Source organism: Cladophialophora bantiana (genome assembly GCF_000835475.1).
Source record: "Cladophialophora bantiana CBS 173.52 unplaced genomic scaffold supercont1.21, whole genome shotgun sequence".
Taxonomy (NCBI): Eukaryota; Fungi; Ascomycota; class Eurotiomycetes; order Chaetothyriales; family Herpotrichiellaceae; genus Cladophialophora; species Cladophialophora bantiana.
In genome coordinates, this window is record NW_015971595.1 from 291,860 (window position 1) to 316,303 (window position 24,444).

Below are 24,444 nucleotides of genomic sequence, written 5' to 3' on the forward strand. Positions count from 1 at the left end.
ACAGCCTGGGAGCACCAAGGCAGCACCGCCCCCACGGAAAGGGCGCCAGATGGCACCTGTTTTCTGGTACAAATCTTGAACCTTTCTAGAGTTTGTGGATTGGCTACCGCATTTATGCGCCAGGCACAGCGTGCCTGTGAACTGATGCTGGAATGAGTGTTCCTGGCTTGATAGTACCCTGTACATGGCCGGCGTCTTGAGCAGGAAGAGAAAGTCGAGATCTGCCATTGTCCACGGCCCGGCGCTGGCCAGTTCTTCCGCTGCGTCGTAGTCGAAGTTTTGGTTATGTTGATCAGAACCCAGCGCTTGCTGTAGTTAAATAGCCGGCATGTCACATTTGTGCTGTACGGAGGATGCATTCGATCAATATTTCGCAACAGCAGCCTAGCAGGAGCCTTTTGGTATCCCCCTTCTTCAGTAGATACCTGCAGCACTGTAGATGATGAAGGCGTGACTTCGCAGCGCTCATTCCAGCTTGGGTTCCTCCAGCGGCGAAAACCCTTTGCTCCTTCACTCTGAAAGCAGCCGTGTTGGACAGCGAACGCTGAAGGTGTATTCATACTGTCGATGTATCGACGTTCGAAATCCAGTCCGCAAGTTGCCGAACGAAGAGCTGCCCGCTGCTGATTGCAGGCGTCACCTTCTCATGGCCGAGCTTCTTGGGCGCGCTGTGCTGGTGTGCCTCGTGTTCGCTAGTTAACGTCTTCAAGGGTGTTGAAGCTGAAGGACTGGTTTTCTGAGGACAGGTTAGTCGATCACCTCTTTTGGGTTCGTTGGACTACCGCCGGGGTCCGTCAGCTAGTGAAAGACTGATGGAAGATCTAGAGCGCCCTCCGAATAGTTTGTTCTAGGAACATCCTCAGCCACATGCGAGGTTCGCGGGATGATCTGCTATATCCATACAGCATGCATGTGATTTCACTTATTATTGTACTTTTTTCTTTAGAGATGCCGCCGGCCTAGACTCTGGCCCGGGGAAATGATATGGGTATCCTGGAGCCCACAATATGACATTCAAGAGACAATATAGTAGACGCTCAACGCCGATGCTCGTTATGCATGGAGGAAAGATGTCGACAATCGCAAAGACATGTCCCTGCTGAGAGCAAGGTAGCCAGTCAGTCACTGGGCCGGATGGCTTGATAGACGCGCATCTCGGATATAAGGTCGAAAAAGCCCGAGCTTTTAGCCAGACCGCTCCCGTCTCGATCACTGACTCACTGGCCTCCTCCCGTGGGCAAGTGCGTTCCCGTTCCCATTTCCCCCAACCTTTGCCGCTCCGTTGTTACCTGCCGTAGAAGGGACTCCAACCGCCGGTGACGTTGTGTTAGTCATGACAGCAGCCGTAAGGCTCGCCGCGGGGCCACTCTGTCGACCTGCCCTGCGACCTCCTCCGGTATGAGAGCTGCTGCCCTTGAGTGCCTCCTCAATATAATATCCGAACACGAAGCGGTACAAATCTCGGAGCCATCCAAAGCCATAGACACAGCTTGTCATCCCTCGCACCGCTCGCGCAAGTTCGACTGCATTTACACGTCCCTGTTCGGCGATGGTTCCGGCGACGCCCAGGTTGCGAAACGTCGTGTCGTTTGCAATGGTCTTGCGGTAATTATCCAATAGCGAAACTTGCCATGCCAGAGTGCCAAACGCAGTATCCGGCAAGTTTCTGGAGAAGTTTGGTAGAGAGTTCAAGTTTGGATCCGCCGAGGTCCGCGTGTATCCTCGACCGGTGGCCAGGGCAGCTTTCACAAACAACGTTTTGAGAAGTATGAGAGTCGGATCCTCGGCTGGTGTACGAACAGTCGACGCCGTGGTGGCAGACATGGGATTTGGGCCTCCTTCTGAAACCGCGGATGCGGGAAGGGAGAGAACGGACGAGGTCGTTGACCATCGGTGACTAGTTGCTGAGGTCGTTCCCGGATTTGCAGAATGTATATTACGTGGCTGAGTAGGAGGATTAGGTGACAGTGTTCTACTTTGATTAGGGGCAGGGGTCGATGAGGTTGAAGAAGCGGAAGACATCCTAGATGCTTCTTCGGCTCCGAGGACGAGAATGTTTGGAACAGGGGCTTCATCAGGGGAGATGGTGGTAATTGTGTCCTCGAAAATTGTGGTGGGCGTCTCAGGCAGGGCTCTGGGGTTGCCATTCTCATCTAACGGGGCAAACCCGGATCGTTTGGCTTGATTGAATGCCTGGGTGAAGGTCGTCTGGCTTGGTCGTGGGGTGCCTCGTTCAGGACGAATTTGCGTCCAGCCCTCTCTGAACAGGTCGCACAGCTCCCAGCATGCTTGAATGGCTGAGCCGAGAAGCTCTTCATCGGGTCTTTTCCCTTCTCGTCGATTCTGCCTTAGACTGAACAGCATTTCCGCCAAAGACCAACAAGCACGGAGTAAGGAATCTGTCTCGTCAGCCAGCTTAGACTTCTGTTTCATCAGACGGTGGCATAGAGTGATGTAGAAATCCAACGTCCTCTCCCGAAAAGCCTCGGGCAGACTGCGATCATGAGTGTTGAACAAATGATTATTCAGTTCAAAGCTGACGCGAAGCACCGAGTCGGCTGTCTCGTTGTCGCGCACGCGGACCTCAAACAGCGCCTGACAGAAGTCACGACACAGATCCAAGGTCGGTCGAGACGAGTTATGAGAAAAGGTTTGCGACAAGTTATTGTCTCTGGTGTCGTAGAGGTTCTGGCACAGTTTCCAGCAGGATTTCCATGCTTGCTCTTGCATATCGCCGCGGCCGGAAAAGTTGAAGATTCTCTCACGGTGGATATGGCTCAAGCTGGCGAGTGTGTTACACAGGGTCCAGCATTCCGACAAGGCATTGCGGAGGGCATTGATTTCCGCTTCGGCGTCACGTAAAAACCGCTGGCCGAGCTGACTTTCATCTCCGGTTTCATCGGTGCTGGGGTGGTCAGTGTCATCGCCCTCAAGAATGCCTGCAAAATCGTCAGCCACAATTGACGGGCGAGGAATGATTGTCCTTACTAGCAAGACTCGAGCCAGGACGACTCAGGGAACTGAGGTCCTGTCTTGTCTGTGCTCTTGGAGTGCGAGACCAGTCATGAAGAGGGAGTGCAGGAAGAGAGGTTTGAAGCGGGGTCGGAGGCATTGGAGCCTCATGGGCCTAGAGACATCGGTCAGCACTCCAGAAACAGCACAGCGCGCGACTGTCACTCACTTTAGCACTTGGTTTGGCGCCCGGCGGTTTTGTGACGGTAGATCCTGAAGCCTTTGAATCAGTGGAATCCGCCCTCGATCTTTCGATGTCCTTGGTCTCTGTGGCTTGAGATTCTTTAGCTTTGGCTTCTGGTGGCTCGGTCTGCTCCTTCTCGGTGTAAGATTGAGAGGCCTCTTGGTTCGGCTGAACAAACGTCAGTCAATGCTGCGGAAAACGGGAGCACCCCCCCAAGATATTGGACCTACAAATTTGCCAAAGCCTGTTGGTATATGGATAACAGACTGAGGCTCCTTCTCCTCTTCCAGTCTTGCGCGGAATTGTTCGTCCAGGGTTGGACCCGTCTCGACCTAGACCTATCATCAACCCACGGGCTATATCTGGGATCGCTGTTCACTAGGCATACCCGTAGTGGAGTTGCAATATGTTGCAGACCCTCCCTCAACGGAGAAGTGACTGGTGGTCGCTGTGCCTCATCGAATGCTCCAGGACCAGCGGCGGCCACTGAGCCTCGTTCTGTACCCTCCTCTTCCACTTCTTCGTCCACGTCCTCAAAGTTGGTCACGTCCGAGGCAACCGGCGAAGGTGCCACGGGATCTTGGGGTGAAGTGATATAGTTGGTGGGTGGAGGTTTGAGCTGATTATCAGTGTTGATATTGCTCTTCTCAGCAGACGCAGTAGCGGACCTGCCGAAAGTCAGATCCATTTCCTTCATGCTTTTTCAAACTGGACAAATCCTACATGGGAAGACCAGAGTTTGCGGCTGCCCGAGGTCGAGGCGAGTCCGGATGGTCTGCAAAGGGCGAAAATGGGGAGAACAACGGGTTTGTCGAAGGACTAAACCCCAGAGGTGCTCTCACAGCCATCATTTTTCTCTGCTGACCTCAATCGCCTGCAGCACCGTCGGCCACGATTGCGAGCTCGATCTGCACCGGCAGAACAAGGAAAATGCGTGGCGGTGGAGTATGAAGCGCAAATGGAGAGCAAAAAAGACGGACGAGGCAGACTACTGTCAAGCGCTGCTAGAATGCCCAATGTTTGGTAGAGGCCGCAAAGCGTCGCACGGCTATTGTTGCGGCCGCCTAAACGGTCGCGTGCGGCACCACGGGTTGACACAGGGATGTTCAGGATGGAGGGAGACGGTTGTATAGAGGCGTGCGGATGGAGGAGACACAATTGCGCCCAGTCATGGATAAGCAAACACGGCAAAGCACATGGTCAGATTCAGTGAGCAATGATACCGCTGGCAAAGGGACGTGTTGGATAGTAATTGGAAGAAATCCAGAGATCCAAAAACTATGTCGACGAAGGAACAGGGTCCCAAGCAATGGAGGGGAGAAAATGTCGAGAGGGCCGGAATGGTACCTAGTTTGTTGGTGGAGGCCTGATGTTAAGTGTTGGCGTCTGGCATATCAGAATATCCAGGTGTAGCATCTGATTCGATCAATCATGCATTGTTAGGCCCACGATGCTAGCTATACCTCTGTTGGATTAGGATACTCAATGGGGGAGAGGGGAGAAGATGGATGTGGTAGCCAGAGAGGGGTGTGTGTGTGTGTATGTGTGTATGTGTGTTGTATGTGTGCGTGTGTGCGCGTGCGTGTGAGGGACACAAAGAGATACTGGAGATCAAGACTCGCGCCGCGCCTAGTCTGCAAGCTGGGCCAGGGGTGCAAAGATTGTGATGCTAGAGTCAGTGGCGGAGGGGCGGCGGTTTCAGTGAGGAGCAGCGCGTCGAGGGCGAGATGTGAGTGGTAGGAAGGGAGTTCGAGGGCAATGCGAGATTCTGCAAAGAGCCAGATGATCCACTTTGACGAGTCTTGTTCCATCCATGGCCCCATGTCCGGACGGGATATCCAGGCCACCGGAGAATTTGTGAACCAGCAGGTTGGAGCGCAAAGGAGCTGGAGGCAGCTGGGGAGGCCAGATGGAGGAAAGGCGAGAACCTTGGACAGCCAGTTGGAGACAAATGGGCCCCGGTCTGCCACGCGACAGCGCCAGCAGCCAGAGGCGGAAAGCTTGGAGTGTGACGAAATGCAACTCAGGTGCATTGGAATCGCAGAAGCGTGCAAAATGATCACCGGCCGAGGAGAGCCAGCGCAGTCAATGATTCGGTCGAGGGAGTCTGGGAGGGTCAGAGGAGGTCTGGGTTTGCAGCCAAGTGGATCTCCATTTAGAAGAGTTAAGCGCCGACACAAGGGAAAGGAGGGTGCGGGAGGCAGGGAGGCACAGGCACCCGGCGAAATCGGCCTTTTCACCAGGTGAGGTTGGGGGTTGGATGAAGGGAACGCACCTACTTGGTAGGGTCCAGGCAGAGCCCCCAGCTAGGAACCAGCGAGGGCGGGGCGCAGGGCAGAGAAGAGAAGGACGACCGAGGCAGACACGCCAATCATGTGCCACGCCAGACACACTAGCGCGGGTTCAGCTGCACGTAAGCGCCCGGGCACAAGCACCATCACCACCACCAGGAGCCCATGGTTCTTTGACTGTGCAATGGTTGGTGGCAGATGGGAGTGGGATGAATAAGTGCATGCATGGCGGGATGGACGAGGTTGGATACGGAGTGAGCACCTCGCGAGCTAGCACCTAGCACGGCCGCTAACCAACCACCAGGTCCTGGGAACCAACACCACCCAATCCCACACCAACAGGAATCATTCGTCGTCGTACAGACGCACACGGGTATCATTTAGTGTGCAAGTTAGTAAACAAGGAGGTCCATCTGCGCAAAAGAAGAGCCGCATCGTAATCGATTGACTTGAACTTCGTGTCTCTATCCCCTCTCAAAATGCCTTTTCCTGGCCCCCAACACCATGCAAAATAAGAGACACCCCAGTAGTCGTCAATTTGTCCCGTGTGGCCGCACCTGTTCATTGACCCATCATTGACCTGGCAAAAGATCCGCCACATAATCCGTAATACAGGATGGGGTTTATCGAATGGTCATCTGCTTCGCCATCGCGCCGCCTTTGCCGATACCGCCCTCCCTGGAGGCTGCCGCACTCACGCCCGCTTTCCGCTCAAAGACTTTCCAGAACTTCAGACTTTCATCAGCCGCTGCGTGCAACTGTTAGCCTCTGTCGCTTCAATGCTAGTCCAAAACTTTGCAAAACTCACCTGCCGTTGCCAGCATCTGTCCATCAGGGCTGAGACAGCTGTGAAGGACTCGAGTCTCGTGTGCGGGAATCTCCACATTTCGGACCAGAGTCGGATAGCTCCAAATGCTCAGCGAGTTGTCTGGGAAGCCGCCTGAGCTCACCAATTCGCGGTAGTGATTGCTCCATTTGAGACTTGTCACTTGTGATCCCGTGTCGATGCTGTTGACTCGTGCGCCAGTCGTCGTGTTCCAAAAGTGAATATGTCGGTCGTACGACCCGCCACCAGTTGCCAGGAGGTTCAATTGCCAGGGGCACCAACTAAGAGCCTTGACCGCCGCGCGGTGATTCTTCTTTGCGAACTTGGGCGCAGCCAATGAGCGTGCGTCCCAAATCGACACCAAGTTGTCGTTCCCGCCCGTCGCCAGCTGCGCGCCATCGCTGCGCCATTCCAAGCCACAAACTTCCGACGTATGGGACACCAGCTCGGCAACCTTATGTTGGGCGACCCGGACGTCATGGTTGAAGACGAGCCCACTTCTTGCCCCCGTTGACAAGGTGTGCTTGTTCCATCCCATCACACCTACCCGAGTTTCATGTCCGAACATGCTCCGGAGTTTGGTTCCTTCTTCCACGTCCCAGATCTGGACTTCCCCGGAACCGAGACCCACGCCAACGTAGGCGCCGTCGCCCGACCATTTGACACTGCTGACATAGGTGTCGGGCGAGGTCTCCAGTAGGCAGCTGACCGTGCCGCTGTCGGCGGACCAGACATAGACATTGCGCTCCAACCCAATGGCGACCTGGTTGCCCGAACTCCAGTCGAGCAAATTGAGATAATAATCGTCCACAAGGCCAGGTGCATCTAGTACTCGCTCGGGTGCGGACTGAATGCGTCGACGGAACTGGGCTGACTGAGCACTTGCTGGCTTCAATGGGCGGTTGTATTGTGACCGGAGGTCAATCGGTTTGGATGATTCTGGAGGAGCGGGCTTGAATTCAAGAATACGTTGACTGGTTGAGATGCCACATGCGGAAGCTAGTGAGGATTCATAAGCACTGGAGTCGGGATTGGTCCGAGTGTAAGACGAGGTGGTGTTGTCGTCTTCAAGACCAAGGCCTTCTAGTGCAGCTGTGATATCGGTATCTGCACCTCGTGCAGAGATCTCAAAGGCACTGGCACTGGCAGCATTTGCGAGCACTATGGACCCATCTCCAGCAGTTCGAGGTCGAGTGTTCTCATCCGCCTTGCCACACCCGGCAGTCGCCAGACCGGCACTTGCACCTCGGTTGGGGATGAATCGGTCTGCGGCGTTGTTTGGGAGTCTGATTGTGGTCTTGCCCGCTCTCGACCTCAGGACCGTCTCTTTCTTGGCCTTCTCTCTTGACGGTGTAGCAGATGTGCTTGGCCCAGTGCCTGTCAATGTCCATTCAGAGACACCCAGCTCTAGTTGCTTAGGTGACTGCCGGCCCTTGGCAATATTGGATTTAGGAGATTTTGCATAGGCAAACTTAGACACCGATCTTGAGATGGATCGAGAGAAGAAGGTGGATGGGTCTGATTTGTGGATCGATTGTTCTTTTCGAAGAGGAGTGGAGGGTGAGGAGGTTGTGGAGATGTTGGTGGCGACACTCACGGTTCTCTGTCTGGGGGATGGGGTGAGAGGCATTCTGCCACCTGCGGTCTTTGTGGAAAAGAGGCCATGATGGCTTTTGAGAGGTGTTGACACTGAGACTGAAGCCATGGTGTCTAGATGTATTATGTTTGTGATCGAACGGACAAATAAATGTTTCGATCAGGGTCTGCTATTGAACCGAGAATCAATCAAGACCTCGGGGGGTTAGTAGTGGTTGTCGATTAAGCAATCAGAACTTGTCGAAAAAGTATCTGTGCCTGGGTCCAAGCAATTCAGTGATATCTCAAGATGCTCAACTGAATGGATCCTGAGAAAAGCTGTCGGTAAAGCGTTAGGTTAGTAAGTCTCTCAGTGTCGCTGATATTGTTGGATGATTGGGTAACCGAGCGTGGTTGTGGCACGGCAAGGCGATGCAGTCGGGGGTTCGACCAAATCTAGCAGATGCAGGTGTGATCTAGTGGACTGTATGCTATGCACGCGCAAGGATGTATGCGTGGAGGAGGGAGATATGGAGGGAGAGGGAGTATGGTATAATAAAGAGGAAGAAAAGATGTCTTGAAGCTGTGAGAAGTCGCAGTTGAAGTACTTTCCATTGTTGGTGGAGACGTCTGCCACGGCAACGGCGACCCACCTGACACTACTCCGTTTTTGGCGCTGGACCCTCGCTGATGAGAGTTATTACATCAGCACCACGCACGTGCTCGTCGGACGAATATTAATCCGAGCCGCACCCGCCATGCCCTAATAGCTTGAAACGTGAAACTTCGTCGATCATTTTTCATCTTCACTCTCCTTTTTCAACCCCCTTGTCATGTCCCTTTCATGGCAGTCGCCTCTACAGCCTGCAGGGATTTGATATTCAAGTCTGGCTTCACCAACTCGCATGGGCCTACGGGCTTTTTCAGCCCATACCTTTTCCTCTACGAAGTGTTGATGCGAGCTTTTGGCGGGAACCCCCTGTCATAGCAAAAGTCCTTTCCGTAAACGCCGAGGTTTCAGTTAATCTTATGATGGCCCAGCCGTCGACACCACAACCATTCCTTCCCCAGAATTCCTCTCTTCCTACAACCGCTGTTTCTGCTACGTGGGCTTTTGGCTCTTCCGCCCGGACTCCTGGTTCTGGTGCCAATACTCCCACAGCCAGCACCTACCTCATGCCAACCAGCCCTGCCAAGAACCCTAGCAGCATGAACGACGGACTGAAACCAAAGATCTCCAAGACCACCGGACAGAAGCCGGCTTGTCTGGTCAATGCATCGGTCACCTATTGTGGGAACGATCAGATTTACGCCTTTGGCGGCTTCGACCAATTCACAGATGAAGTCTACAATCACGTGCTTCGGCTGGATTTGAAGACGCTAAATTGGGCGCTAGTGGATAATTATGGAGACATTCCCGGAGTGCGGATGGGCCACTCAGCATCCCTTTACCAAGGCGATAAACTACTGGTCTATGGTGGAGAGAATGAGCATCGAGAATATTTGTCGGATGTGGTCATCCTCAACTTGAAAGACCATCACTGGACGCAACCCGCCGTCCAGGGTCCCATCCCCAAAGGCAGAGCTAGACACGCCACAGTCGTCTATGAGGACAAACTGTTCGTCATTGGAGGGCTAACCGGAGAGGCTAATTACATTCTCGACGACATTTGCTACCTTGATCTAAAGACGTGGACGTGGTCGAAAACATGGAGCTTCGTGCAAAGGTTCGACCACAGCGCCTGGATATGGGGAGGCCGGCTCTGGGTGCTAGGAGGGCTGGGAGCCGACATGGAGCGGCCATCAGAAATTTGGTGGTTAGACCTCAAAGGAAGCCCGGCTTTGAGTGGCTCAGGCAGGCAGTACTCGACCATGGGACGCATCTCCTCTGCCAGACATGAACCCTGGCTGCATCCCAATCGCGCTGACCGGATCGACACGTATACTGCGAACTCAGGCAGTGTCCATATTCGATCCACGAGACGGGAGAAGCCTGTCGCCCCGGGGGCGATATCGGCACTCAAATTCGTTTCAGGCCCGCACGTTCCACTCCAATCGTCGGGCACACATTTCCACGTCTGTTCGTCCGGCGCGCTGCTCGACTTCGTTACACCGTCATCGAACATTCGCCATAGCGATTGCAACCTTTCATCTCTCGAGCTGGACTCGTTGAGATGGCAGAGATTGGTCGAAGGTCCTGAGCTATTCCAACCAGGCTACAAATGGCACTACTGCACAATCAATGAAGATGGAACCAAGGTTTGGCTGCTTGGCTCCCCTGGAGACGATTCTGCGGGGACCAACCAAGAGCTGCAACTGAGCGAAGTCTTGGCAATCGACCTCAAACGGTACGGCTTGCTCGGCAACCTTGACTCATCCTTCGCGTCCGAGCAAAATCGCATCCTGGCCTCCGAACGGCAGACAACGTATACAGCTCCTTCTGGCGGTGTCGGCTCTGGCCTCGGCTCAGATCTCGCCATGACCTTTGACCAGCCTCCGGAATCCGGCAGCATGAGCGACTTCATCATTACGGCGAACAACATCCCGATTGATGAGGACGACAACATCTCGGAAGTCGACTCTCAGCTGCGATTCTCCACCAACACGACTAGCAGTCAAGCGTTTGTCTCTGAAAACTCCGTGGTGTCGCCGCCCATTCATGTCCACAAAATGATCCTTCAAGCGCGCTGGCCACATTTCAAACGCCTCTACGCCTCCAAAATGATCGAATACCAGACGTCTCGCTTGCACATCCCCGAGCCTTACTCAGTTGTACGCGCGTTCTTATATTACCTATACACGGATAGCATTGCCCCTCATCCCGAGTTCTGCCGTGACCTCACGGATGTCGCTGGTATGCTCGTGATGGCTAACCTTTACGACATCCCGAAGCTCCGCCTTCTGTGTGTGAACCGTCTCTCGCGCGAGATTGACATCGAACACGCCGCCGTGATTTGGGAACGCGCAGGTCGCACCCAGGAAGAGTGGCTGAAACAGCGGGCAGCGCGCTTTTGCATGATGAACTTCGGGCGAATCGTACGTACCGAGGGATTTAGGAGCCTAAGTCGACAGTCTCTTATGGAGCTTTGCGAGGTCGTGGGTATGGATGGGAGAGTTGTTGATGGTGATGAGATGGATGATGCCGACGGCGGTTTTATGCAGGGTGGGGGTTTTAGCGGGCGATATAGACGAAGGAGTCATCGGCCAAGCGGAGAGGCGGATGAGACAGAGGGGGATGACGACGACGGGATGGACATGAATTGATTTCACCGTGCACTATTCCCTGGAAGCTCTCTTCTTCGACCAAGGCCGAAGCAAAGAGGGGGGTTGACGAACTCAATCCAGCTGGCAAGGACTGAAACGGACTCACTTGAGCAAAAGAGCAACCTCACCCACACCCGAACTGGGTGAGATTCCACATTTTGTTTTCAGCGAGGGCTTGAGCAAGGCGTATGGCTGATTTTGAGTGACTTTTTTGGGAAAGGGTGATAAAAATTTGTCAAAATGGACGAATTAGCAGTGGACATAAGCAAAAGGCGACCATGGAAGGTTCACGGAGCACTGAAAGCATAACGGACGATTACACTGCACTGGGACTGGGACTGGGACTGGAATCGGAACTTGGATGGGCTGGACTGAAATGGACTGTGTGAATGAACAAGACTGCGTCGCGCTGCATATATGGCCTAGGTATGTATGTACCTACTGTACGTAACCACTCCTACTTGTAGTCCACTGCAGGTACGAGCTGTGGTTGTCATTGTACTTTTATAACCGACTCGTTTCTAACACAGCAATCGGCGACTTTGTGTATGTACGCACTGGCACTTGTCCTCGGACTCGTCAATTCGTGTATATAGACATACTAGGTACCTGCTCGCTGCCTGCTACATCCATGTAACATAACATATATGTAGATGTCCCGTACAAATCTACCTAGGCACCCACATAGTAGCGAGGAGCTCGCGTATGCTCCGCGCCAGTCCGTACATACAACTTCAAGTATATACGTTCCGTACTCGCACACAGGGACGTCCGAGCCAGGAAAGAAAAAAACAAAGTGTCAGAACGAAAGATGGGAGAGGGCCGTCAGTGAACTCATTCTTGCCCTTCTATACCACGATGTATGATGAGGATCTAGATCTTAACGTGGATCTCGGCGCAAAAATGAGATAGATTCTCTGGAACCGTCGCGGTCACAGTACAGTACGTCGAGAACGCAGGAAGCAGAACACACTACGTACAAGTACTAAAAGGAGCATCGGCATCGAACCTAGGTGAAGTGACAAGGACGGACTATCCGGTGAAGAGGTATCTATCCATAAACAAGTATGTATTTCTAGGCAGGGTGAGCAAAGCCATATTGGAACGGTGTCGTGTGATTCAACACTCCTTTTTTGAGCCGTTGGCTTTCGCGCTTGCGGTTGCCCATCTATCTAGTACATGTCCATATTACAAATACAGCCTCGAAAGGCCTGGTCAGGCCATAACCATGTTCAAGGACTGACATGCGTCCGTAGAGGCCCAGGGTGGCCGAGAAGAAGCAGCGACAGAATACCCCGTAAAGGCGAAAGATTGCCGCTGTGTTTGGTTTATTTCTGTCGTGCTCCGAATCCATCTTCATGTGTCTCCTGGCCTGAGTGCCTCCAAATGATGCTGCTTTTCTTCATCCTCGCATGCTGCTCGATCGGATGGGGTTTGCCAAAGGAATCGCAATCCAATCTGTGCATCAATCCTTTTCATTCATTCCAGTCACTTTGAGGGGGAGTTCGCCACTTTCTTTTCGTGTCTCCTCAAGCCTGTCATTCTTGTGGTTGAGCATCAGCAGATCCTGTATTCTGCGAAGCTTGCCCTGTATGTGAACATCATCCTTATCAAAGTCCCGTACCACACTTATCCATCTCATCTCTTCTTTCCTCCAGGTCGGGGCTTAACCTCTTCCGGCTGCACGCCATGCAGCATGATCTTATTTGGGGTCTGAGGTGTGTTCTTTTGATAGCCTTGACTCCAATCGTAGCACACCGCATATGCAAACACCGTGCCTTGCCTGTTGAATGCCGTTGCCGTGATGGGAGCACCCACAGCTGGATAGCCTTTCAGTCGGTGCTTCGCATTACCGTCCCAGAAGTGGAAAGTTCCGTCACTGCCTGCTGTTGAGAATGTACCATGTACGGGGTGAAAGGAGATAGCGTTGACAGCATAGACATTGGCGACGTCGCGGTTGGGGCCTGTGGTGGCAGGTGTGTCACGGTGGCATTTGAAGCTGAAGTTGTTGTCGGCAGCTTTTTCTTCCACATATTGGATTGCACATCTGCCCTCGATACTGCCCACGGCGAAGCCGGTTGCGTCCGTAAAACAACTGACCACTCTCGTCTGGAATTTTAGTGGCGACTGTACGGACTTGTAAAATTTCTCGGGAGAGTTGAGGTCGACGATATTGATGTATCTGTCTGCAGTGCCAATAACCAAAAGTTTGTTTTTGACGTCCATCGTGTAGACTCGCTCTTGACACTGTAATGTTGCGACGGGGTTCGGTGTCCGAAGATCCCAGTACTTGACTGTTCGATCCCATGAGCCCGTAATGAGGATGGGAGAGTTATTGATGGTGGCGAAGCGACACGCTCGAACGGGCTGTTCATGGGCTACTAGGGATTGTGGAGTCATGTTTCCTGATCCAAGGTCAAGGAGTCGGAAGGTCTTGTCGGCGCCGCAGCCTGCGACTTTTTGGCCGTCCTAACATAGCGTTAGTATATACCCCAAGCGTATCTGTATCTAAGCACAACTCACCTCTGACCACGCACATCCCAGAACTGGGGCGTCAAAATCCATGGCTGCCTTGCCTTCGCTCTGCCCTTGCTCATTCACCTGGTATATCCGGACCTTTTTGTCCCACGATGAGACCGCTAGGAAATCGCCCTGCGGAGAGAAAGCGAGATGAGATGTGCTATCCTCGGGGGGTTGCACTAAAGCGACATCCTTTGAGAGGTCTCCTGTTGTGCTCGTGGTGGTAGCGGCCGGGGCCGTTTGTCCAAAGAGTGTAGACATGTTACCAGACGATCGTCGTGAAGGTTTCAGGAGGGTCTAGAGATCGTTGCACAAACAAGTTGTTGATAGCAAGAGGAAGAGAGGCGAGATTATTATTGAGTGAGAGCCGAGAGAAGGTGGTGGGCATGAAAAGACAGCAACTTGGTGTTGGTGGCCAACGCGTGATTGTCTGAAGATTCGAGGCGCGGGAACTTGCCAAGAGGAAATATGCACCCGGATTCGGAATGATGGTGGCGCCGCCCTGTGCCTGGATGTGAAGCTTCTTAAAGCGGCGACGTATGATATATATATTAGGATGGCTCGGAGAAAGTTCATGTTGCTCATGATACCGAAAGCGGTTAAAGCCGTCCCCTATTGCGTATTCTCAGCCGTTTTACTAGGCTATGTAGCTATATACCTCCATCAGGACCTAGCAACCCTCCCTGGAAATACCAAAGATGGAACAAGATGTCGAATCATCCCCCGAAAGCGCCAGAACTGACGCTTCCCAGCGCCTGTAGATACGGAACACAGATCTGCCCCCTCTCCTGGAGAATTTATCCCCCTATATATCAACAGACTGTAGCCCTAACGCCTTAATCGCTTAAGAATCGACCCCGGGAGATACTGAACACTCATGTGATCAGAATTTTATTTCAAGAATCCCATTGGTTCCTATAGTTATTAAAGCACCTAGCACGTCTGCATTGATCTCACAGGAACATTTTACTTTGACCTTGACCTTGACCTTCATCTTTATAATCTTCACCTCCACCTCCACCGTCACTTTGACTCCTGCCAGTGCCCGTCCCCTTCCCCTCCCATTCCCCTTTACCTTCATCTTCACCTTCAAACTCGCCGTGTTTTTCTTCTCCTCCCTCCTCGCGCGTTGCAAAATGTTCTGGCTTTTCTTTATGTATGAAGCCTCCATGTCCTTCCTCACTCTCTTCTCCGAAGCCCTCGGCTGAGTGTAATTGATGACTTGAGCCTCCAGGATGGCTCTGGGCTGTGGATTGCCTTGGAGTTGCGACCTGGCTGTGACCTTGACCTTGGCCGTTGTGAATGTCGGCCGCTTCGAGCAATGCTGCGACCTGCTCCTCGTACACGAGGGAATCAGGAATCCCTGGGCGGAGATCCGGAACGGCCGCCTTTCTGAGTAACCGTGACACCTGTTTGTCGAAAAGAGCCTGAAGTGACGAATTGGCAGGGAGCACAGGAGGCTCCAGGCCTCGATCTCTGATTAATTTTATGACTCTTTTGTCTCTTTCGTTGAGCCTTCGCTGACCGCTTAGTTGACTCGGAACTAAATGGGTGCCTTGACCTTGCTCAGGGTCGTCCGAATCAGGGTCAAAAAGATGGTGACCAGGGGGAAATTTTGACCAAGGTTTTGCTGCTGTCGAGGGTGGTGGCGCCGGTTGTCTTACCGCCCTCAATGTCAGTGAGAATGACAGGAAACCCTCTATCGAAGCGGAAGAGTCCCGTCTCTGAGTGTCGTTGGACCTCCCGTCCCCATACTGTAACAGAGCACTTCAGGGTTCGGCGTGCACGTGCAACAACGCACTGAGGCCTGTCCAGCAGATCGGGAATCGAGAACGCGTTTCTGGTTGATACTGACAAGACAACACCACCACCAACACCACCCACAGGGGCAGCGGCTAGGGCTACGAACACCTAGCACAGTGGGAGCATCGAGGAATGGGACAGGACTGATAAAACACTCAGGAATTAGGTAGACGGCGCCAAAAAAACCATCGAATTCATGATACTCTCCTCAAAAACTGTCAAGAATGGCCCTCTGCCAGCACTGTAAACTGTCCTGCTCCCAGCGATCTAATTAGGTTTGACATGTGACCTGACAGACCTCTGCCCTGCCAATCCACCACCAGCCCAGCACAGCCACGTCGCCTTGTTACAATACGTCCCAGGTACGCTATCGCACCGAAGTGTCCGCCGCCACTAAATATGACCTGATGTGCCGGAAACACAAAGCCCTTCTGCCTTCAAAACCATCTATGGCCTCCGTCCGGGCCATCCACAATTCCCTAAGGATCGGCTGTTCTATACGATGGAGTACAGTAAGGCCCTTGACATAATTAGGAGCAATGACGAGGAGCGTGCTTGACACCGCTAGTTTCTTGCTCATTCCTTCTCGGAAAAGAGTCTGCGCCAACAGGAACCATTGATTCAAAGATACACGAACGTCCTAATCTCCAAGCTCGGTGCAATTGCAGATGAGACGTCCAGAGACGCGATGGTCAACTTGACGAATTGGTCCAATTTCTCGACGTTCGATCTGATCGGAGACCTCGCCTTTGGAGAGCCATTTGACTGCTTAGAAGGTCAACTCTGCATCCCTGGGTTGACCTCTTATTCTCTAGCATGAAGGGCATCACCTACATTCAAGCGAACCGCTATTTCCCGTCGTTTAAACCCTTTCGGCGGGAATTTATACCCCCGTCGTTCATTGAGAAAAGGAAAAGACGAAATTGACGGAGCATTCACAACCGAGGATGAGATGAACGCTGTATCTCTCTACCAGTTGAAGTATTTGCAAGCAGTCATCAACGAGTCCTTACGAGTCTTTCCACCAGTGCCAGCTATGTTGCCGAGACGTACTCCACTGTCCGGTGAGACTATAGACGGCCGATTTGTGGCCGGAGATGTAAGTCTTCAACACCCCAGGCGTGGTACTTTTGTTGTGCTTCCCCAGAATGCTGAATGACCCTAAGACAATCGTCTCGGTCAGTCACTTGACTGACTTCACAAACAGCCGCAACTTTTATCAACCCGACAAAGTTCATACCGGAGCGCTGGCTCGGCGACCCAAGGTTCAAGAACGACCGACGGGAAGTCCTCCAGCCGTTTTCCATGGCCCGGCGGAATTGCATTGGAAAGAAGTGAGTACATAGGCCGCGATTTGACGCGACCTTTGCTAACATCACAAAAACAGCTTGGCCCACGTGGAGATGAAGACCACAATTTCCAAAAGGATGTGGCATTTTGACCTCAAATTATGCGACGACAGCAGCAAGTGGTACAAGGAACAACGCAGTTTCCTGCTGTTGACCTGTGCTCAACGTCAAAGTCAGCCGGAGAAGCAGACAGACGCCTTATGGAACTGGGAGTGATTGAGATGCTCCTGGGTATTCATCGGCTAAGTCTTACACTAATCACTATGTACAAGAAGCTAAGAGAGGTATTCGAGGTGGACGTCAAGAACTCCATTTTTATATTTAGACATCTCAACCACACTCCTCCTTATCATCGCTTTCGACTTCATTGAAGAGTGTGTGGCTTTGTAACTTACGCGTAAGATGCTTGGGCATGGCTCAGGTATCAGGCTTAGCTGTTGATATCTGTGGATAAGAGGAAGAAGCCCACGATACCTGGGAGTGGAGTCCATGCAAAGACATTGATGCAACTTCACGCACACAATCCCCTTTAGGAAAGATATAACAGGTACCCTACGCTATCATAAAAGAACTGTGCGCGCATCTTACAAGACAGTTACTAAATTCGGTTTTTTTTTCAATCCTTCTGTTGCCTGGTCTGGTCCATAGAGAAGACATGTGACATGAATGAAGAATGCAGTAATCAGCCAGTATGATACTTAACACACCAGAGTGCCGTGAGAATTGTGGGTAAGCGTCCAGAACGAAGTGTTGGATGAGATACACTCGGATGCCGCTGAGAGGCACTGCGCCGGTGGAAATTCTCCGCCTCAGAGGTATAACGGCCACCTGTTCCTAGTGATGCCCAAAATGAAAGGTCGATATCTAACAATCTGAAGGTGCACTGATCGCGACAGCAAAACCATGATAGGGACCGCAAAGATGTCTTCAAGCGGATTAGTCAAGCTTTCCCTGATGTAGATAGTCAATTTATCCTACCACTGCTATATCCTTCTCGCAAAACCGAGCAGCTGCACCGATTTTTGCATTGCCATGTAGCAGCAGTTGCTCATTCGCACCGTTGCTGATCTTGGAAAGATTAGCCTGCCATATGAGACACGAGGAGACGGTACAATAGTCTCGTACAGAGAGCAATTCTTCCAGGTCAGCAGTGAGATCAACATCGTCGAGATTCCGAGGAAGCGAGGCATTAACTCCGCCAAAATTAAGTGCCGAACGGCCAAACGTAACTCAAGCTCCTAAATCAAAAGTAAAATAGTCCACCAAAAAAATTGCAATAGCTAACCGTCGTGCAGCGCACCAAAAAAGGCTGATCCAGAACTCAGGGTATGCTATTGTCAGCCTATACAGTAAAACAGGCTCTCAATCATGCTGGCAGTCGAGAAATTTTCAGCGCAGAGTTCTTCAGTGGTTCTAATTAAGCCGCTGAACATAATAGCGCAGATGATGGCGCACCTCGCTGTTAGCACCTACGCTAATTGTCTATGTACGGCCATTGCAAGTTATCCACGACCTGCCCCAATATCGGCAAAGCCTATGTCCTTGGCTCTAAGTATGAACTCAAATTTCACATCAAAGAGTATATTGAGACTCTGCATACCCTCGTGGAACATACAAAAAGAGGGGATGGCAAAGTAATGAAGATGTTGGGTGTCTTCCGCCAAAACTACAAGTCATCTATGGTGCGAGATCTTAGAGACCTGGCGATTCACAGCTTCCGCTCCAGCTCGTTCTCACTCAGATTTCGAGAAGAACACGTACGAATCCTCAAAACTATGCTTGAGGAGCACCATATTGTCATGAAAGGTAGTCTTGCATACCACTACCTCTGAGGCGGAGAATTTCCACCTGCGCAGTGCCTCTCAGCAGCATCCGAGTGTATCTCATAATCGGACCCCGTTCGACCTCGGACCGGGTGACTGGTCTAGTTTTGAAGAATGTGATAGATCGAGCGATAACAACGAAGACCTAACTAGGGTTCAAGGCAGGACGATTGCAGTTCCGACTAGAAGGGGATTCTAGAATGTGATAACGGTAGTGCCAGAACCGGGCATGCGGCAAGAGAACTTGGAATATTGATGATCAACTACGATGATGGCCTGTACTAGCATTGGGAGGCATTCAAATCGTCCATATGATCTGCGAAATCCTCTGGCGTGGAACAAAGGTAATTCCCTGCTCAGCGCTATGGCCCTGCACTCCGACCCTTTATATCTGGAGTACTATCTAATAAGCACAGAAAATGGCACACCCAATGGCGCAATTGTGGTATGCAAGACTACCTTTCAAACAGGTCTCTCTTTTCGGGCATTGGTGAGATGCCATCCTACCGCATCCTGGTCAGCATGTATACGAGATCATTTCGTACAACATCTCAGACTCTTGATATCCGTCAATACCCTGACGAGCGAAAGCTGTGGCTACCTTTCGGTCAGCTGTGAGGATAGTAGCATCTTCCAGCCTGATCCTAGCACCAGCAGGCACGTCTGTGCAATCCATCACCTTGGTCAAACCACCTTCCTCGATTTCAATGATGCGTTCTGCAATGCTTGCCAGGATGGCACTGTTCCAGATCCCTTCCTGCCTTGGCCCGTTGTGAAGCACTTCAATCGCTTGGCGTCTGAGCCTTGGATCCCGGCAACGGCTGGCCACAAGATACAACGGAAGGATCAACCCGGTGTCAAATTTTGGATAGTGGAGAATACGTCCCTGCGGCATGGTCAGACGCTTCGTCTTGACTAGATATGAGCCTAGAGCCACGAGTCTAGAGAACTCCGGTATCCAAGCGTCAAATTCCATTTCCGAGGCAAAGGAAGATGCCAGGGCCCAGAGATAAACAGCCAATCGTTGCATTTCAAGAATGACACAGTTGCGACGCTCCAGTTCAGAGAGGTTCTGCTCACCCCTGGCCCGAAAGTCGGCAAAGGCTGTGGACCATCTTCGAAGGAAATTGCTGCCGTCTGCACATCGCTCTGGGTTTGGCGCGTGCCGGCTCTTCACGCCGTGGATGATTGAGCCCATGCAGTCGTTGAAGGAGTCTCTCGCCTGGTCGGGTGTATCAAACTTCTCCGGGACCCTGGGCAACCTGGGCGTCAACTCGGGTACCAAGAGTCTCTTATCCATTCGCCGTACGGGGAACAATAAAGACTGCGTCATCAATCTTTTAAATATGTGGCCAAGCTGAACTTCAAGCTCCTCACCCTGTTCATTGCTACCTCCTTCTCGCGTATCAGCCTTGCTGTGGTTCGTATGCCACTCGCAAAAGAGGTACAGCCCACTTGAGAGCTGGCGCAGCGCAGACTCGTAATGGTTTTGGAACATTTCAAGGCAGATGAAGAGCAAATTGCTTATCAGTAGCTCGACTGTGGATGGCTTGGACGTCTGTTCCATTCTCTTCCGCATCTCGGCGATGGCAAGGGTGTACTGTTGCAAGGCGAAACTGTCGCACTCCCAGTCCGCTGTGCTTCTTTTGTGCATACCAGGAACCACGACGTTCTCCCAATGCGAGGCCAGAGCGATCATCGCATGTCGCAACGGGCCCACACTTTGAGCTACCTGGAAAGTCAATCTCGTCCAGAAGCTGGCATCAAAGTAGCCGGCCAATCTCTCGGCGACGACGTCTCGGAAGTACTTCAAAGCGCGATATTCCTCTGGCGATTGGCCCGGCGTGTGCGCCAGCCGTCGAGCCGTGAGCTTCGGCTCTGTCGGTTCCCACAGTACCACTCTTATTGCTGCTTCGCTGCCGGTGGATTCTTGAAACCCTGGGGTTGCTGAGTGGTATCTGCATTGACGCGCGCTCTTCTTACACGCGGAGCAGCGAGGCCGGAGCTGGTCGCACCGCACGTGTCGTGACTTGCAGGTCTGACAACCCCCTTTGCTCTTTGGTGCATATCTTCGCCGCGCCACGGTCTCAATGGACTTGACCATTTCGAGGGTGGGTGCTAGATGTCGACGTTTGGCGGGCAACAAAAGGCTGGTAAGAGGTATTACGGCGATGTCCCTTGCGGAAAGACCTTGTCGTACGAAAGAGACCCGACTTGGATATTATATAGTATACTCTCTGGAAGACAAGCCGGCGCTCGACTGGTAGGCGGGGTTCCTTCAGAAATTATCACTGGAAAAGAATTAAGTTGCACAGCTTCGCCTGACGTTCTCCAAGTAATGATACGTTAACCTAGACAGGACTTTCTCGGCCTTTGGCGTAGGAAAGGCCGCCTTATTTCCGCTTCTGAAATTCCCTTATTAGGTATGGTCCAACGAAGACCCGAAAAAAGCTCCTGATCACTAGTGAAGCTAACAACGGTAGCAACGGATAAGTACTACAGACTACGCAGGTAAGGTGAACGCAGAGAAAGACAGACGTATGAAATGGTCGTATGGGGAGATCACAGTAAGTTCTTCATACGGGACCTTTTCATTATCGTCTTACAGAGTTACTTATATTGCCATGATTCGCGTATAAAGCGCATACGCCATAAGGAGCGTGGAGTAGTTATGTTGCATACATATACAAGTACAAGTACAAGTACAGGTCCAGGTACCTTTTCGACCTGCGGCTTCCAATTTGACCGGTTTCTTAGAAAGGAGCGTCGTTTTCTTCGTCGTGTTCTGTGAGAGCAAAAAAGGAGATCACAAGGAAAAAGGAAATACAGTCCCGCCAACGTCGTGGTGTCTTTTGATATCATAGGCGGTGTGGCTTCGCCTTTGCCTGGCCTTGGTTTCTGCACTGCCGTGCCCGAATTTCGTGAAGTTCAGGGGACGTAGGAGTAAATAGTCGTAGACATTCTCACAAAAGCGCGAGGCATGACATGACGTAACTCATGCCCAAAGTTTGACGCCGTGTCTGTAGGAGAGTGCAGCGGCAGAGCGACGCTCGATGCGCGAAGAGCGTTTCGCGGCTCTCTTTTTCTTCTGTGAATCCGCTGCAAAAGCGGCGGCTTTCTCGGCTGGCGTGCTGTCGTCTGTTTCCCCATCGCTATCGGCGACCTCTTCTGCAGTCCCGGTGGTCGCCGTCGAGGCTGTGTTATTGGTCCCTGTGCTAGTATTGGTGGCGGTCGTCGTGTTGGTGTCAGCAGCAGCCGTGCTAGCCAGCTGCACGGGAACGACGCCACCGAATGGGCCTGCTCGAGCCTGATTCTGGCAACGGACCATGCAGACATTATCTTGGCCGGCCACGGTGCCGGTGCAAGTCTGCCCAGCGGGGACTTCAGCAGTGAGAGGCTGAACAGAACCGATCAGTGTTAGTGTATTTGGCCTTTACATCTTTGACAGGCGCCGACATTGCGTTGAAGGGACAATAACTTACAAAATCAGTCTTGGCTCCTTTTGCGTCATTACCTCGCACGCCTGGAACATTTTGGCTAACAGTCATCTATTCCCTATGTTAGAGATATTCTCGGCCGTGATGGTGCTCACCTTCGTCCATGTAGTACCAGTGGCGTCGGCGTTGATCATGCAAGTGTACGGGCCGGCTCCGTCAGCATTGACCTGGTGCAAGGTCATCTGGACTTGTCCGCCTGCGCTGATCTGTGGAAGAGTGCCACCGTTTTGCGCCAGGACAGCACTGGTGCCACTCTCTGGATCATTGTCACCGCCTTCGAGAGTTTCCCCGAAGGTGTCCGCAGCGTCACCGGCGAAGCGTGTAGTGTCTTGTTGGAAGGGACGTCTTCGCGTTCCGTCTCGAGGAGTGGAAGGGTCGATTCCCAGTGCGCTACCCTTTCCTCCAGCGTCACCAGTGGCAGCAATGATGGCACCATGACCAGCGGCCAACTGTGCAACAGCAAGAATTCCAAAGGTAATGAAAGACGAATATGCGACCATGATGTCGATATGAAGATGATCAGAATCAAGGACCGGCCTTGGAAGCTCAGAAAAGAGAGAGCGACAGTGAAAAGAGATAGGTCGACTGAAGAATGAAAGAATGAGTTGCAAGAAGTCACTGGAAGTGGAAGATGCCTCCATATTTGTAGTTGGGGTAGGGTGGCCTCTCTGACAGACAGTACCTTTAGCGGCGAAAATTGTAACATCTATTGTAGAGCCCAGGGGTGTGAGTCCGAGGTTGTGTAGAGCCTTGGATTTGGAATATCTCTCTAGCTCGTCACAGACGCCTTTACGCAGAGCTAACATACAGCAACAGGTAGCCGTATGAGGGAGAGACCGAGGCCATCCAGAGTTCCATTGCACGCCCATTGGTGCATTGAGAACGGAAATGTCTTGGAAAGTTTCGTTTCATATCCTAGCTAGTCTCGACTGGGATGTTGAAGGTGGAATGAAGACAACTCAACTGGCCTGATTTGGTCTTGGTGTGTTCGGATATGGGACTCTCCAGTATTCTTCCCTACTTCCGGTTAGAATATGTTTGATGGAGTCTAAAAGTTCGGGATTTGTATGGCCATATGGTGACACTACATATTGGAGAGTATGGTCCGTGCCATGAATCGAGCGTAAGGAGAAAGTCTCGGATAGTCTGGTGTAGAATCCGAGCAAGGCGAGGACATTTACTGCTACTATCAGCATCGCATAGCATGTTGACATAGAAATGGCACAAGAAAGCCCTCTTTCCGGACAGGCCAGGTTGCACTCATCAACGGAGAAAATCAGAAGACACAAAAAGATCCCTAGAGACTTACCACCTGACTAAATTGGCAGGTCGGAGCCATGCTCAGCTTTCCAATACCTCATCATAGACAACCGAATAGGCACAATAAGACTGGTTTCGGAGTGGGCCCTGTGGAAAGGTTAGCCGCAAGCGGCATGGTTTTCGAATTTTCAAGAGTGGAAGTCGACGTCGAGGTAAAACCCTAGCTTTGAGTAAATGTGGGTCGCCATTACCTCGTACAGAGCTCATTGAGTGCCTCAGCCAATAGGCAGAATCAGCACTCAAGTGGAGAGTGATAGCGACATCTTCTTTTGGGGAGTATTGGGGTCGATCAAGTCCACGTAGACCGGCCTCGACCACTCAGAGTTGGTCACAGATTCAGTGTCAAATAGAGCGGTGAGCGTCTAGTGATGGGCATAGCCACCTCCGGCACGGAGCCTTTGAGGATGGCGAAAGTCCAGTAGTTTCGTGGGCAATGAGTTGATGCTGCGAGACGTGAGGGAGTACGAAGTAAGAAGGCCAGAAAGAACGAGAAGGCTGTGCAAAAGCTCGGACGCAACGGAGCCAATCGGAAGTGTCGTTAAGAGTTTCGCATTAAGCATTCCTCCCGCCCCACAACAGGCTTGGCATCAAGTGCTTTCTTCTCTTTCTTTCATAGAAAGAACTTCGCTTCATTGTGAAACTCGGGCGTTATGCTCAGCCCTCGGCGATAGATAGAACCAGACCAATCGGCGTCGAGCCGAATGTTTTTGGGCCGAGGAAGAGGGCAACCTGACGTGAATGTCGGTGGAAGGTCCAGCAGAAGCAACCTTCCGTGAAGCAGAACTGAGACCTTGGATGTAGCAGTGGATGGCTGGGATTGTGCAATAGTCTATGTCGGGCTTGAGAGCTGGAGAAAAATTGAAGTTGTATTCGTGAAGACAAACCGCAGCACCACGTCCAGACGAGCCGCAGGGGAGGCAGCACTGTCTGAGAGGCGCTGATTGTAGAAGAAGGCGAATGGAAGTACTTTGGCAGAACGC

The 24,444-nt window shown here is 52.1% G+C and overlaps 7 protein-coding genes across 7 annotated transcripts; 2 read left to right on the forward strand and 5 right to left on the reverse strand.

Moving 5' to 3' along the window:
• Positions 1-1,209: 1,209 nt before the first annotated feature.
• Z519_11217 (uncharacterized protein) lies at positions 1,210-4,047 on the reverse strand (the record flags this gene model as incomplete). The annotated part of the gene is made up of 6 exons (XM_016768930.1): positions 1,210-2,939; positions 2,989-3,127; positions 3,182-3,364; positions 3,427-3,528; positions 3,585-3,864; positions 3,920-4,047. The coding sequence occupies 6 exons, from the start codon at positions 4,045-4,047 to the stop codon at positions 1,210-1,212; spliced, it is 2,562 nt and encodes an 853-aa protein (XP_016614776.1).
• Positions 4,048-6,110: 2,063 nt separating this feature from the next.
• On the reverse strand, positions 6,111-8,018 carry Z519_11218 (uncharacterized protein; the record flags this gene model as incomplete). Its single annotated transcript, XM_016768931.1, has 2 exons — positions 6,111-6,235; positions 6,296-8,018. 2 exons carry the CDS (start codon positions 8,016-8,018, stop codon positions 6,111-6,113), a joined length of 1,848 nt encoding a protein of 615 aa, XP_016614777.1.
• Positions 8,019-8,920: 902 nt separating this feature from the next.
• Z519_11219 (uncharacterized protein) lies at positions 8,921-11,152 on the forward strand (the record flags this gene model as incomplete). Its single annotated transcript, XM_016768932.1, has 1 exon — positions 8,921-11,152. The coding sequence occupies one exon, from the start codon at positions 8,921-8,923 to the stop codon at positions 11,150-11,152; it is 2,232 nt and encodes a 743-aa protein (XP_016614778.1).
• A 1,638-nt stretch (positions 11,153-12,790) lies between these two features.
• On the reverse strand, positions 12,791-13,933 carry Z519_11220 (uncharacterized protein; the record flags this gene model as incomplete). The annotated part of the gene is made up of 2 exons (XM_016768933.1): positions 12,791-13,621; positions 13,676-13,933. 2 exons carry the CDS (start codon positions 13,931-13,933, stop codon positions 12,791-12,793), a joined length of 1,089 nt encoding a protein of 362 aa, XP_016614779.1.
• Positions 13,934-16,427: 2,494 nt separating this feature from the next.
• Positions 16,428-17,040, forward strand: Z519_11221 (uncharacterized protein; the record flags this gene model as incomplete). Its single annotated transcript, XM_016768934.1, has 3 exons — positions 16,428-16,539; positions 16,683-16,809; positions 16,863-17,040. The coding sequence occupies 3 exons, from the start codon at positions 16,428-16,430 to the stop codon at positions 17,038-17,040; spliced, it is 417 nt and encodes a 138-aa protein (XP_016614780.1).
• Positions 17,041-19,164: 2,124 nt separating this feature from the next.
• On the reverse strand, positions 19,165-20,751 carry Z519_11222 (uncharacterized protein; the record flags this gene model as incomplete). Its single annotated transcript, XM_016768935.1, has 1 exon — positions 19,165-20,751. The coding sequence occupies one exon, from the start codon at positions 20,749-20,751 to the stop codon at positions 19,165-19,167; it is 1,587 nt and encodes a 528-aa protein (XP_016614781.1).
• An 891-nt stretch (positions 20,752-21,642) lies between these two features.
• Z519_11223 (uncharacterized protein) lies at positions 21,643-22,644 on the reverse strand (the record flags this gene model as incomplete). The annotated part of the gene is made up of 3 exons (XM_016768936.1): positions 21,643-22,044; positions 22,130-22,195; positions 22,240-22,644. 3 exons carry the CDS (start codon positions 22,642-22,644, stop codon positions 21,643-21,645), a joined length of 873 nt encoding a protein of 290 aa, XP_016614782.1.
• Positions 22,645-24,444: the final 1,800 nt, after the last annotated feature.